Below are 14,971 nucleotides of genomic sequence, written 5' to 3'. Positions count from 1 at the left end.
GTAAGTGACACATCGCTGGAATCAGGATCTCTGCCCCTATGTTATGCTGCTCTCAAATTAGGTGGCAAAAACCTGGTGACAGATTATCTTTAAGACAAACCGTGTCAATATAATGCTCCTCACTAAAGAGTAACCACCTTAAGTAAGCCAAGGCTGAGCACCAAGAATAAATAATTGCCCATCACGGAGCTCACTGCACAAAAAATGACCCCCCACCATGTCACTTATAGTATACAGCCTCTACATTATTCTCTCCAATAACATATTCCCACTACACTATCCGTAGTGAAATAGGACAGTCACCATGCCTCCTCAAATGAAAATTCCCACTGTCCTCCCCACTATGAATTATACACTCCACACCTTCCTCACCTATGAACTATGACCTCCATTGTCCCACCTCTCCATGCAGCCCCCACTTCACTGCCCCCCTCATGCTGTCCCCACTCTCTAATGAACCTTCTGCTTTATATTCTGCATACCGAGCACTCTCAGGCCCCTAACTAACCCCCCCCATGCTGCCACTTCTCCATATCAAGCCCCCCCATGCTGCCCCTTCAACATATCAAGCGCCGTCCATACCGGGCTGCCCCTTCTCCATATGAAGCCCCCTCCATACCGAGCCCCCCCCATGCTGCCCCTTCTCCATATCAAGCCCCTCCATACTGAGCCCCCCCATGTTGACCCTTTCCCATATCACGCCCCTCCATACTGAGCCCCCCATGCTGACCCTTCTCCATATCACGCCCCCTTCATACCGAGCCACCCCATGCTGCCCCATCTCCATATCAAGCCCCCTCCATACCGAGCTCCCCATGCTGCTTCTTCTCCATACCGAGCCCCCACATGCTGCCCCTTCTCCATATCAAGCCCCCTCCATACAGAGCCCCTCCCATGCTGACCCTTTCCCATATCACGCCCCCTCCATACCGAGCCACCCCATGCTGCCCCTTCATCATATCAAGCCCCTTCCATACCGAGCCCCCCCCGTGCTGCCCCTTCTCCATACCGAGCCCCCCCATGCTTCGCCTTCTCCATATCAAGCCCCCTCCATACCAAGCCCCCCCATGCTGCCCCTTCTCCATATTAAGCCCTTCCATACCGAGCCCCCCATGCTTACCCTTCTCCATATTACGCCCCCTCCATACCAAGCCACCCCATGCTGTCCCTTCTCCATATCAAGCCCCCTCCATACCGAGCTCCCCCATGATGCCCCTTCTCCATACCAAGCCCCCCCATGCTGTCCCTTCTCCATACCGAGCCACCCCATGCTGCCCCTTCTCCATATCAAGCCCCTTCCATACCGAACCACCCCATGCTGCCTCCTCTCCATATCAAGCCCCCTCCGTACCGAGCTCCCTCATGCTGCCCCTTCTCCATATCAAGCCCCCTCTATACCGAGCCCCCCCATGCTGCCCCTTCTCCATATTGAGCCCCTTCCATACCGAGCCCCCCCCCGTCCTCGGCTGCATCTCCTGTCCTCGGTGGCGGCATCTCCCGTCTGCGGCGGCTGCATCTCCTGTCCTCGGCGGCATCTCCCGTCCCCCTCTGTGCGGTGCTGCCTCACGCTGCTGTAACCTCTGCTGAGTGAGCGCACAGCCGCACGTCGGGGCAGGGAGCTGATTGTAGATCCGCTGACCCCGGAAGTGCTGGCGCGCTCACAGCTTCATTTATATTCGAGTGTCTTATAGATGCGAATATAAATGACTGCGGCGCCCCCTCCGTCCTCCAAAAAGATGCTAAATTTAATAGAGTTTGGATGAGGGGGAAAGATTTAAAAAAAATATATATATTTTTTTGTTTTGGTGCAGCCCCCTGGAGGGCGCCACCCCAGGCACCAGCCCTCCAGTGCATAGTGGCAAATACGGCACTGAACAAATAATTCTACTTCACTGTGTTCTCTGCACAAAGTATAACCCACACACTGTCCCTCTTATGGTACATGCCCTCCATATTGCCCTCTACTTTTCATACTGGGCCCACTCTTCACACTGTCCTCTCACGCTGTGTCCCCTTATACTGCTCAGCCTTTATACTGTCCCCTTTCATCACACTCCCCCCTCCTCCACAAGCTACTCCCTCTCCATACCGCCCCACCCGCCACTACCCGTTCTCTATTCTGTGCCCCCTCACATTTTTATCATCCCATACTGTTTCCTCACTACCTCCATACTCAACCCCCCTCTGTCCCCATACTGAGTTCATATACATTTCTTCCTCACTCCCCATACTGTGTTCATACCCACTGCCCAATTGCTGCTCATACCACGTCATTAAATTTGTGCTCTCACTCTTTATTCTGTGTCCTCAACATTTCCCCTCTTTGTTCCATACTACGTTAGTATGCATTCCCCCAATCGCTCCCCATACTATGTCTGTATTTATCACCCCTTACCCTCACTCTCCATACTGTGTACATACAGTGCCTTGCAAAAGTATTCGGCCCCCTTGAATTTTTCAACCTTTTCCCACATTTCAGGCTTCAAACATAATGATAAAAATTTTAATGTTATGGTGAAGAATCATCAACAAGTGGGACACAATTGTGAAGTTGAATGATATTTATTGCTTATTTTAAACTTTTTTAAACAATAATAAACTGAAAATTGAGGCATGCAATATTATTCGTCCCCTTTAAGTTAATGCTTTGTAGCGCCACCTTTTGCTGCGATTACAGCTGCAGTCACTTGGGGTATGTGTCTATCAGTTTTGCACATCGAGAAACTGAAATTCTTGCCCATTCTTCCTTTGCAAACAGCTGGAGTTGAGAGATGTTGGATGGAGAGCGTTTGTGAACAGCAGTTTTCAGCTCTTTCCACAGATTCTTGATTGGATTCAGGTCTGGACTTTGACTTGGCCATTTTAACACCTGAAAACGTTTATTTGTGAACCATTCCATTGTAGATTTTGCTTTATATTTTGAATCATTCGTGACACCCCCATGCCAGCAGCTGCCGCTGCTCGGATCCGGACCTCCTAAGAGGGATGGCTCGAGGGTCTCCGGACCCGGGGGAAGTCTCGCGGACACGCCTAATAAATGGGCGGGACGTAGATGTACGGGCTAGGCCGTATTAAGTTTGTGACGCCACCCACGGTGTGTGGTGAGTTGGGACACCACCGCTGCTGTTATAGGGCACCCGGAGGAGATGTAGTGGCACTTAGATGTTAACGCCTCCGTGGGTAGGGATGGTTGCCCCGGGACCCAGTGTCTTTGTGCAGGGTATACTCCTATTTCTCCAATACCTTGCGACCGGGTTTCAGACTCCTTCGGTCCCAGACCACCTAGCCAAAAGTCCCCAGGGAGCTCAAACTCCCAGCTCCTCACTCTTTGGGAGCTACTACTGAACTTCAGGGAGCTGCTACTCCCAGCTCCTCACTCTTTGGGAGCTACTGCTGAACTGCCCCTTATTTCCTCTCCCTGACTTCCTCCCTCCCACCAGTCTGCCTGACCCCTAGGCGAGTGGCCCTGTTCCAGCTAGACCTCCTACTGGTGTGCCTGACAGGGTGTAGTGTGAGCTGTGACTAGGATTTGAATGCTGATGGAGCAATACCAAAGGTTAGGATCCCAGAACCATGGGGGGTTTGAGTTCTGCACCAGAAGAAAAAGAAGTGCAGTACCCTGTGACACCCTGATTAGTTCAGGGGTGTCACATCAGAATAAACACATTTTACTGGAAAAATGAGTGCGGCGTGGCATTATGAGGCTAGCCTTATAGTGGTCATTCAGTGGGGTCCTGCACATTCCTAATAGCAAAGAAAAGGGGACCAACCAGAGCAGGGCTCGCGTAACATGGTAACATGACAGAAGCTCAACAGACCCCATTATAGTCAGTGAGATCCGTCGGGTGCCATTTCTGTCTGCCATGTGACAGATCCGTCCCTGGTTTAAATTCCTATTTTTCTGCTCTGATGACAAAACTGAAAGAAGGAATTCGCCTTTGTGATGGGGATTGTGCTGCTGGTGGGGACACGCTGCATACTGCAGTGCGCACGCTAGGTGGCGACAAAGCCCCAGCTTGAACGCAGCTTCCTGGCTTTTGAGCCACATAGTGCTCCGTAGCAGCAGGCAGGACACAGACATGGCGACTTCCCGGGATGTCCACGTCGAGATCTGTCACCAGGAGATCGTCAAGTATGATCTGGAGATCAAGGCGCTTATCCAGGTACATGATCGGCTGCAGCTGCCCCGGTGCTGGAGATCTGCTGGTACAGAGTGAGCTGCTATTGTAATGGTTGCCCCCCAAGTGTAAGGTCTATCTGCCTAGTTATGTGCCATGGGCTTATTTCAGGCAGGTGCACTTGCCCAACCATGTTTTCTTTGTAGTACCTGTTATTGTTGACAGCGCTGCAGCCGATCACTGACCTCAGCAGCTCTGCCCAGGTTGATGACACAAGCAGCACAAAGCTACAGAGCTCACTGATCAGCTGTTGTCCTGTGAGGTCAGCGCTGCGGCCAATCACTAAGCTCAACTTCTCTACCCGAGTTGATGGAAAAACCCGCTCAGAGCTGCTGAGCTCAGTGATCACCTGTGTACCTGTGAGGTCAGCGCTGCAGCCAATCACTAAGCTCAACTTCTCTACCCGAGTTGATGGCCAAAGCCGCTCAGAGCTGTTGAGCTCAGTGATCACCTGTTTACCTGTGACGTCAGCGCTGCAGCCAATTACTGAGCTGAGCTTCGTTACCTGAGTTGATTACACAAGTTGCTGATCGGCTGCTGTCTTGTGACGTCAGCACTGCAGCCAATCACTGAGATAAGCGGTTCTGCCTGAGTTGATGGCACAAGCCACTCAGACCGGCTGAGCTCACTGATCAGCTGTTGTCCTATGACTGTAACGTCAGCACTGCAGCCAATCACTGAGATAAACGGTTGTGCCTGAGTTGATGGCACAAGCTGCTGAACTCAGTGATCATGATATCAGCGCTGCCTTATAGGTACAGCAAATTTTAGGTGAAGTGGGCAAACACTAGGCAGGGGTAAGGCCATTCAGTAAGGTACCCCTCATCTTGGGAGTACTGCCCTGCTCTGTATAGGACATTTTCTTCCACAGTACATGGTGCCCTATGTATACATTGCATATGACTTTTGCCCTCCGCCCCGTCCTCCACAGCTTCCACTTTATGTTCAGCTTGTCACTGCAGCAGGCCCTAAGCGTGACTAGCGGAGGTGCCACGTAGAGCGTGTGCAGGGGTGGGCATCAAGGCTGCAGGTAGAACCTCAGGTTTCTTGACATCATAGCCCGGATCTTGTATGTTCTGATATAGTTTTGGTTGTAATGCTGTTTCTGCTGTTATAGGACATCCGGGAATGTGCCGGGCCCATAAGTACTCTGAATGACCTGAACGCACAAGTGAAAGACAAGTTCCGCCTGCTGCGGCTGAGAATCCAGGTAGGATGGGAATCGTCATCACTGGTGCCCATATAACTGATGGCTGTCCCAGCGATTACATCGGAAGGCCTCTTTAATGTTAAAAGGGGTTTTCCAACCAATAAAGTTGATATTAATCAATAGGTCTTGGAATAATATGTTCCACAGTTGGATGTGTTTTATAAAATGTCCCTGTGCTGATATAATCTTGTATCCCTGTTATGTACTGTGTAATGGATGTGTCTGACTGTACAGGGATATGGTCTGATCATACCACATCTCTTAACAGGGGAGGAAGAGTATATGGAAAGTACAGCACAGCATGACAAATTATTCTTTCTGTGAGGTAAAACAGTATTTAAAAACAAGCAGATAAATGTTTTACCTCACAGAAAGAATCAGCTGTTATCCCATATACTCTTGTATCCTCACTGGTTCAGGAGATGTGGTATGATCAGACCAAGTCCCTGTACGGTCAGATATGGCTATTATACAGTAAATAGCAGGGGAACATTTATAAGATTGTCTCAGCAAACAAATATTTTTAACTACTTCTTGACCTTGGATGTAGTGATACATCCTATGTCAGCCCCCTCTCTTTGATGCAGGATTACACACTGAGGCCGCATCTTTCCCCGCACATGTCTGCTGATCTGACTAGCCTACATGTACCTCTAACAGGTATGGGTGGATTGTAGATCCACCCGCTCCGCTGCTGTTAACTAGTTGAATCCTGTTGTCAACCTCTGAAAACCATGATTTAACGTTTGCCGTCATTCCCCACCCCCATCAGCGATCCTATGATGTGATCACGGGGCGCCGATGGATTGTCATGACAGCCGTGGGTCAGCTGATGACCCCTGGGTCTGCCACGATGAACCTCCTGTGAATGCCGGCTGCGAGCTGGCGTCCATAGGAAGCCAGCATTTCTACTGTGCAGAGCAGCACTAATATCCTGCCCTGTGCAGCACAAGCGACTGGATGATCACAGCTTCAGGCAAAAAGTTGAAATCTCACCCTTTTGCCCCATTGAAAATAAAACAAAAAAATAAACGTTTAATATTGCCACTTTCAGAACTGCCAAAATCTATCAAAATATAAAATCAATGAATCTGATCGGTAAAGGGCGTAATGGAAAAAAAAAAAAATAAAAACGTCAGAACTACATTTTTTTTCTTTTTGTTTTTTCTTTTGGTCACCGCAACATTACAATAAAATGCAATAACAGGCCATCAAAACATCTACTCAAAAATATTATAATTAAAAAATGTCAGCTGAAGACGCAAAAAATAAATCACCACTGAGCTCCAGACCCTGAAAAATTAGTGCATCATGGATCTCGGCACCAATTTTTTTTTTTTGCCAAATTTCAATTTTTTAATCACTTAAATGAAAAAAAACCCCAAAAGACTATAGATATTTGGTGTCTATGAACTGGTACTGACCGTGGGAATCATAATACCAGGTCAGTTTTACCATATAGTGAATCTGGTAAATAAAAAACCATTGTGGAATTGCACTTTTTTTTACAATTTCACCGCACTTGAATCTTTTTTCAAATTTTCCTGTACAATCTGGGGCTGAATGAATGGTGTCATTCAAAAGTACAACTCATCCCGCTACAAAGAAGCCCTCATATGGCTATATTGATGGAGAAATAAAAAGTTATGGCTCTTAGGAGAAGGAAAAAACGAAAATGGAAAATGGCCGTGGCGGGAAAGGGGTTAAACACCTCCTATTGTGGAAATTATTATTATTCCAAGATCTATTGAATAAAATTAACTTTGGTGGTGGGAAAAAACCCTTCAAAGGGAAGGTATTACTGAAATAACACTTTTTTTGATTGGCCAGTAACCACTGGAGCAGTGATTCCCGAACGTCTTCACCTCCACTGAGGAACCCTAAACATGCCTACATCCATTACATCAGCACACTGCGGCAACTAGGTAGTGTTAGTGCGGAGACATCGGGGGCAGATGTGTGCTGCGGCATCTGCCATGTTACTGCATCTGTCTGCATTTACCCATTACTTGGGCACCCCATGATATTTGACAACCACTGCTTAAGACAACACGATAAGATGGGCTAGGAATATGGTACCAGTGGGAGCGCTGTCATGTAAAAGATCTTAGGATGGTTCTAAAGGGTTAAAAGAAAGGGCTCACCTTTACTGACCCTGTATACACACACTTGTGAAATGAGTTGTTTGCCCATGTTCCCTGCCACCCCAGCATTTTATTAGCCCAAAATATTGGTGCACATCTGAGATGCGATTACCACCTTATTTTGTATATTTAATTACCTGCACAAGTGGATGTGTTAGAAAAAAAAAATGTTCCTGTGCTGAGATAATCTTATATATGTCCATGCTGTGTACTGTGTAATGGCCGTGTCTGACCGTACAGGGAGATAGTCTGATCATACCACATCTCCTGGCACAGACAGCATGGAATCACAGCTGCTGCTTTCTGTGAGGTAAAACTTTTTTTTTGTTTTAAAATGGCCAGGGAAATTTTTTACCTCACAAAAAAAATCCACTGGAATCCCATGCTGTAATGTCTGTATACTTTTATTTGCTTCCTCCCCTGCCTAGGAGGTGTGGTATGATCAGACCATATACCTGTATGGTCAGACACAGCCATTACACAGTACATAACAGGGACACATTTATCAGATTATCTCAGCACAGGAACATTTTATATAACACATCCAATTGTGGAAATTGTTATTATTCAAAGATCTATGGATTACAATGTACTTTACTTGTAGGACAGCCCCTTTAATTTTAGATTTTTAACCCTTTGATTGTCCTGTCACGTGGGTAAATTGTGATATTTATTGGTTTGTGTATTTCCTGGAAGGATCTGGAGCAGATGGCCAAAGAACAGGACAAGGAGTCCGACAAGCAAGCATTACTGAAGGAGATGGAGTGTCACAAGAAGCAGATGCTCAGGTGTGTGTAGCGTGTGACAGACAGCCAGGTGGCGGCACACATCCGCTACACTCGGTAGGCACATAACTGTAAATCAGACCGGGTGGTGCTCAGGTTGGGACTTATGGGACCTGCAGCCCTTTGTTTAGCAGTCATTGGGGCTCCGGATTTATACCCTATCGATGTGTCACAAAAAGGAACTTGTTTCAGAAAACGGCTTTAATGGGTAATAAACCATGTGGAGGTGTAATATCACTAAATACTATACCTAGAAAAATCCTTCCTCTGCTATCAACCTGTGCTGTAACAGTGTTCTCAGGTGCCATTTTTCTGAATATCTCCTTTTATATAAGAAAACTGGCCAGTGCCTACTAACAGAATAATAAGGTAAATGTGAACAGGGACAAGCGGCTTTAGCTGCATTATGTATAAATACAGCCGCACACTGTGTGCCAAGAATATGCAGGCATTGAATATGTGAAACTGAAGCTGTATGACTGCCATATAGGCTAGGTTTATAAAAGCGAGGCACAAATTGGCCTATTCGTGTGTGCCCACCAGCCACGACATGCCATACCTTTTATCTGTACATACTAATTAGCCAATTTTGTATCTCAATATTCTAAGTATAGACTATGTGACTGTAGGACAGCTGCCATTTCATGTATTCATAATGCATTCATGTATTTGCATAAGTCTTGGCGCATACATTCTCTGTTGTCATCAATGGCGACCTCCTCATTGCCTATTTTTAGGTCCCAATTCCAGAACTGACGCCATGTTTTTGGTCACTGGTAAGACCAAATAGTCGCTAGACAGTCATTGGAGGAACGAGCTCCTTCGTTACCTGCTAGATTACATCCAAACTACTTTTTTATAGAATCTTTCTGAACTTTCTCCATCTTGAAGGACTGTTTTACCTCACAGAAAGCAGCAACTGATCCCAGGGGACATTTTTATTCATTAGCTTTTTAATGTGTTTTATTTTTTAAAATGTTAGGCAATGTTATAATTGTCAAAGAGTTCCTATAACAATAAACCAATCTCAAAAATCCAATACAGGACACGATCAGCTGTAATTCTTTGTATAATGCAGAGAAGGATTTGTCCTCCAGAGTTAAGCCTGCTTTACATGTTACGATTCTGCATACGATATCGTATGCGATCGTACCCGCCCCCATCGTATGTCGGCACGTTCAATTTGTTGAACGTGCCGCACAAACAATTAACCCCCCGTCACACGTACTTACATGTCCATACGACCTCGATGTGGGCGTCGAACGTCCACTTCCTGGAGTGGGAGGGACATTCGGCGTCACATTGACGTCACGCGGCAGCCGGCCAATAGAAGCGGAGGGGCGGAGCTGAGCGGGACGTAAACATCCCGCCTACCTCCTTCCTTCCGCATTACCGGTCGGGAGCCGCAGGACGCAGGTAAGATCTGTTCATCGTTCCCGGGGTGTCACACACTGCGATGTGTGCTTCCCCGGGTACGATGAACAATCTGACGTTCAATTCATGAGGAATGAACGACGTGCATGTGATGAACGTTTTACCGTTCAATCGCAATCGCACGTAGCTGTCACACACTGCAATGTACCTTACAATGCCGGATGTGCGTCACTTACGACGTGACCCCGCCGACACATCGTAAGATATATTGTAGTGTGTAAAGCCCGCTTAAGAGGCGCCATTTAGACCTCTAACTCTGGAGGACCAATTCTAAACTCCCTGTTACCGCTAAATTTATATGTGTTATGGTGTTTGGTTTTCTAAAATAGCCGACTAGCGGTACTAAATAACTGCTGATCTACAACTTGTTTGCTGTTTGGCGGACAATTAGTATCCTGTTTACACAGGCAAACCGCTATAAATGATGTGCGCTTCATGTTTTGTATTAGATTATTCAGTGTACATGGGTTGCCATTGTTCTCGGCAGCGCGTCTCCTGTTTACACAGGACAATGTGCTGCCCAATAAAATGCCTTTTGTGCAAGAAAAAAACATAATTCCACCCAACAAACGAATGTTTTCCGCATTCATCGGGTGATGGGCTCCCTCTTTACACTGAGATCCCCATGGAACGAGGGCTTGCAGGAATAGTAATCGTACAATGTAAATGCTACCTCTGTGTGTAGGGATAATCAAATGTTTACTCCATTTTAGCAATCAGACAGTGTGGAGGAAAGCTAACCTTTCTTGTAAGCTGGCGATCGATAATGCGGAAAAGGATGAACTCCTTGATGGAGGGGATGCCACAAGACAAAGGTAGGCTTCCTTCTCTCCCATGTAAAAAAAAAAAGGACTTTAACCTGTTAAAATATTTAAAGGGAATCTGATCTGGGAAAAGTTGTACAGACTTTGTGGGACGTCATCTTATAGAGAGGAAGGATCAAGATGGCGTGTCTGGTCACATGCTTCTTCTTGTATGGGAGCACTACACAGTCTGAAGGGGATGGGGCTTCTAATGGAGCATATTATAAGGTTCTTAACCCCTTCACGACCTTTGACAGATCTATCCGTCATGGAGTGTGTCACGTTAAGCCCCGCCGCGGGCAGGCGGCGGAGATCGGCACCCATATCAGCTGTTTTCAACAGCTGACGTGTGCCTGCATGTTGCAAGTGGAATCGCTTCCACTTGCAACATTTAACCCTTTAAATCTAGCTGCCAAAGTCTGGCAGTGAGATCTATATGCGCGCGGCCATGATTTTTACTTACCGCCACCCCCACCGCAAGTCACGTGCGTGATCATGTGACTTTCGGTGGTTGCTATGGTAGCACAGGGTCATGTGATGACGCCTGCAGCTATGACGTTTCACTTTCGTTTTCACCAGGCCCGGAGCCGAATGAAACTGGAAGTGACCGTATCTGCTGTTTACAGCTGTGTAGCTGTGATCAGCAGATAGATCAGAGCGATCGGATTGCTGATCGCTATAGCCCCCTAGGGGGACTAGTAAAATAAAATAAAAAAAAGTTAAAAAAAAGCTTAAAAAAATAAAAAAAACCCTAAAAGTTCAAATCACCCCCATTGAAAATTAAAGGGTTAAAAAATAAATAAATATACACATATTTGGTATCGCCGCGTTCAGAAATGCCCGATCTATCAAAATATAAAATCAATTAATCTGATTGGTAAACGGCATAGTGGCAAAAAAATTCCAAACGCCAAAATTACTTTTTTTTGGTCGCCGCATGTTTTACGCAAAATGCAATAACAGGCGATCAAAACGTAGCATCTGTGCAAAAATGGTACCATTAAAAATGTGAGTTCGAGACGCAAAAAATAAGCCGTCACTGAGCCATAGATCCAGAAAAATGAGAATGCTACGTGTTTCGGAAAATGGCGCAAAACGTGCGCCACTTTTATTGGACAAACTTGTGAATTTTGTTTAACCCCTTAGATACAAGTAAACCTATACATGTTTGGTGTCTACAAACTCGCACCGACCTGAGGCATCACACCCATCCATCAGTTTTACCATATAGTGAACACCGTGAATAAAACATCCCAAAAACTATTGTGCGATCACACTTTTTTTGCAGTTTTTCCACACTTGCAATTTTTTTGCTGTTTTCCAGTACACTATATGGTAAAACCTATGGATTCATTTAAAAGTACAACTCGTCCCGCAAAAAACAAGCCCTCATATGGCAAGATTGACAGAAAAATAAAAAAGTTACGGCTCTCGGAAGAAGGGGAGCAAAAAACAAAAACGCAAAGTGCCCGGGGGCTGAAGGGGTTAAAATCCATATTTCCAATGGATTTCTTTATTTTTTTTTTAAAGTAGACAACCCCTTTTAATTAAGGATTTTATTTTTTTTTCTCCATAAAATATATAATGATTGTTATTTCTGTTTTGGATATCAAAATGTAATGTATCCCTCACTCTCCAACAGAAAAGTAACAAAAGAAAACCTGGCTCAGTCCACGAGCAGCATCACGGAGAGTCTGATGAGCATCAGCCGCATGATGTCCCAGCAGGTGCAGCAGAGCGAAGTCACCATGCATACGCTAGGTATGATCACAGGGATGACGTCGTCTAGAGAAGAAGACGTGACCGCGCATAGCTCCCTGTCTATCCACTCTACTAGAATAATTACTTATTACTGGTAAAGTGCCACGGTGACTTGAAAAGAGAAGCTGTCGCCCTATGAACAATTCTAATATACTTGAAATTTAAAGGGGTTGATGTACAAAGCACATTATAATCAATAGATATTAGAATAAGAAAGTTTGACAATTGAATGTGTTTAAAAAAAAAAGTTCCTGTGCTGATATAATCTTATAAACATGCCTCTGCTATGTACTGTGTAATGGCCGTGTCTGACCATAATCGGCACATACCACATCTCCTGGGCAGAGGAGGATACAAAAGAAAGTATGCAGACAGCACAGCATGGGATCAGATGCTGCTTTCTGTGAGGTAAAACAGTTCCCTGTCTGCTTTTAAAAGAACACTGCTGTTTTACCTCACAGAAAGAAACTTACAATCCTGTGCTGTCCTGTCCAAATACTCTGCTTTGCTTCCTTGCCCTGAAGATGTGGTATGTGCCAACTATGTTCCTACACGGTTAGAGACTGCCATTACACAGTACATAGATGGGGCACATATATAAGATTATCTCTGCACAGGAACATTTTTATTTTTGAACACATCCAATTGTTAAACTTCTTTTTACTCCCAGATCTATTGATTAAAATCAACTTTGTTTATGGGACAACCCCTTCTAATGTGCTCTAACATGACAAGCATTAATGTCAATATGATCCATTAGTGCATATGGATGTCCTTCACGGACTCTGAACACTTCTCAATCGACTAGAACCTAACAAGGCCTTCTCTTGGCTTTGGCTGTATGGGCCATACATTTTGATTCACACAGTGTATGTGATAAAGATTCTGGTAATACTTAAAATTCATGACCTCAAGGCTTCAGTATATAAGCTCTTTTCAGAAGTAAGGGGCTTTCACTACAATTTTTAAATTTAAACTGAATACCTTCTCCAATTTCCCTAAAAAGGCCCCTGTCGCCTGTGATCCTCTTCACTGCCCCTTAAATGCTGATCATAAGACATAGGACCTTTCAATAGAAGTGTAATTTATCCCGAGTTCCTCCTCCCATGGGAGCTGCACCACTGATTCTGGATCAGTATTTCTCATCTTCTGTGCCCCTCTTCTCCAATGTTATACCCCTAGTATTAAAGGTGCAAATTTCCACCTTTCAACCAACCACAGAATTTCTCAAACTTGGCGACCTGTGCAGTTTTGTGTCTGCCATATCCGCTCAGTTGTACAAAGTGCTGGACACGGGGAAGGATCCTAGCGGTAAGGACATAACCACCACTTTCATCATAATGTATGCTACAACCAATGGCGTTAATTACGACACTGTACTCCAGTCACTGATTGGCGTACATTTATTATATGAAAAACAAGAGGAATAGAGTATATGTGCAATTAAGAAAATTCTTTATTAGAGATCACTCACAAAACATAAGATCACAGAATAAAATCTACCAAATGAGATAGAAGGGGATAAATGATGTATATTAAAGTGCAAGTGCACAGGGCTGGACCAAAACTCTAGACCATCATGAGATCCCCAAGCATAGTTGGGAGGAAGACATGATGATCATTAGGAGATAAACCACTGCAAGGTATGTCAAGAACAAAATAGTCCATACAAAAAAGGATTTCAAATTACAGAAGAACAAGTAGCTGTATAGTGGACAGAGGAAAAGAATTACAGGTAGGGAGCCGTGAACACTACCAGTTTAAATATCAATGAAAATCCCCCAAACAGGACGACAGGATCAGCACCAATGCACGTTTCGTGAGGTATTGTTGCTTTCTTAAGAGGGTCTTCCTCCTTGAGAAAGCAACAATACCTTCTGTGAGCTTATGTTTTGTGTGTGATCTGTAATAAATAATGTTCTTAATTGCACGTATACTCTATTCCTCTTGTTTTTTATGTTAGCTTTGAGTAGTGCAGGCACCGACTCGGCCTCATCCGGGCTGACTCTGTGTCCACCTTTATGGCTCATATGTTGGGAAATGTTTTGGTACATTTATTATAGTGCCACATGGCTGCTGAAACGTGCCAAATGCATGTCTCCTAATACATTTTGCACATCTTATTCCAACCCACCCTGCATTAAGACTGTAAAATGCTCGTATTGATGAAACTGGGCCTTTGTGTGAGTTTTGATCACCAATTACACTCTTACTGGATTGAATCTAACATATTGTAATTGTGCTTATGAGTGTCCTTTACAGGGAATCTTTCACCAGTTTCTTGCTACTTTTATTCCTGTGATGTGTCACTTACTGGACTGTTTGCTGTCGTTTTTATAAAATCGCTGTTTTATTTGCAGGAGGTTATCACTTTTAAACCTGCGGCCTTGTAGTCATTCATATTCATGAGCTCTGTATAACCCCACCCCCAACACTGATTGGGAGCTTTCTGCCTATGCACAGTGTACACAAAAAGTTCCCAATCAGTGTTGTGGGTGGGGTTATACAGAGCGCAGCATTTTCAGAACTCCTAGATCTGCAGCAGATAAAACAGTGATTTTAGCAAAATGTGACATCGCTGGAATCAGGGTTTTTGTCTCTATATCATGCTGCTCTCAGATGGGGGAGTAAAAACCTGGTGACAGATTCCCTTTTA

At 45.0% G+C, this 14,971-nt stretch overlaps 1 protein-coding gene across 1 annotated transcript in view; it reads left to right on the top strand.

Annotated features, from left to right (window-relative positions):
• Positions 1-4,050: 4,050 nt before the first annotated feature.
• BNIP1 (BCL2 interacting protein 1) overlaps positions 4,051-14,971 on the top strand; it is a 12,049-nt gene continuing 1,128 nt past the window's right edge. The window contains exons 1-5 of the mRNA XM_075342349.1: positions 4,051-4,163; positions 5,296-5,388; positions 8,229-8,320; positions 10,465-10,566; positions 12,197-12,315. Of these exons, the coding sequence (XP_075198464.1) occupies positions 4,080-4,163; positions 5,296-5,388; positions 8,229-8,320; positions 10,465-10,566; positions 12,197-12,315 (490 nt within the window). The 5' untranslated portion in view covers positions 4,051-4,079. The remainder of the gene's footprint in view (positions 4,164-5,295; positions 5,389-8,228; positions 8,321-10,464; positions 10,567-12,196; positions 12,316-14,971) is intronic.

This window comes from Anomaloglossus baeobatrachus, chromosome 4, assembly GCF_048569485.1.
Source record: "Anomaloglossus baeobatrachus isolate aAnoBae1 chromosome 4, aAnoBae1.hap1, whole genome shotgun sequence".
NCBI classification, from domain to species: domain Eukaryota; kingdom Metazoa; phylum Chordata; class Amphibia; order Anura; family Aromobatidae; genus Anomaloglossus; species Anomaloglossus baeobatrachus.
The sequence above is the reverse complement of the archived record's forward strand: the minus strand, read 5'-3'. Positions and strand labels throughout refer to the sequence as shown.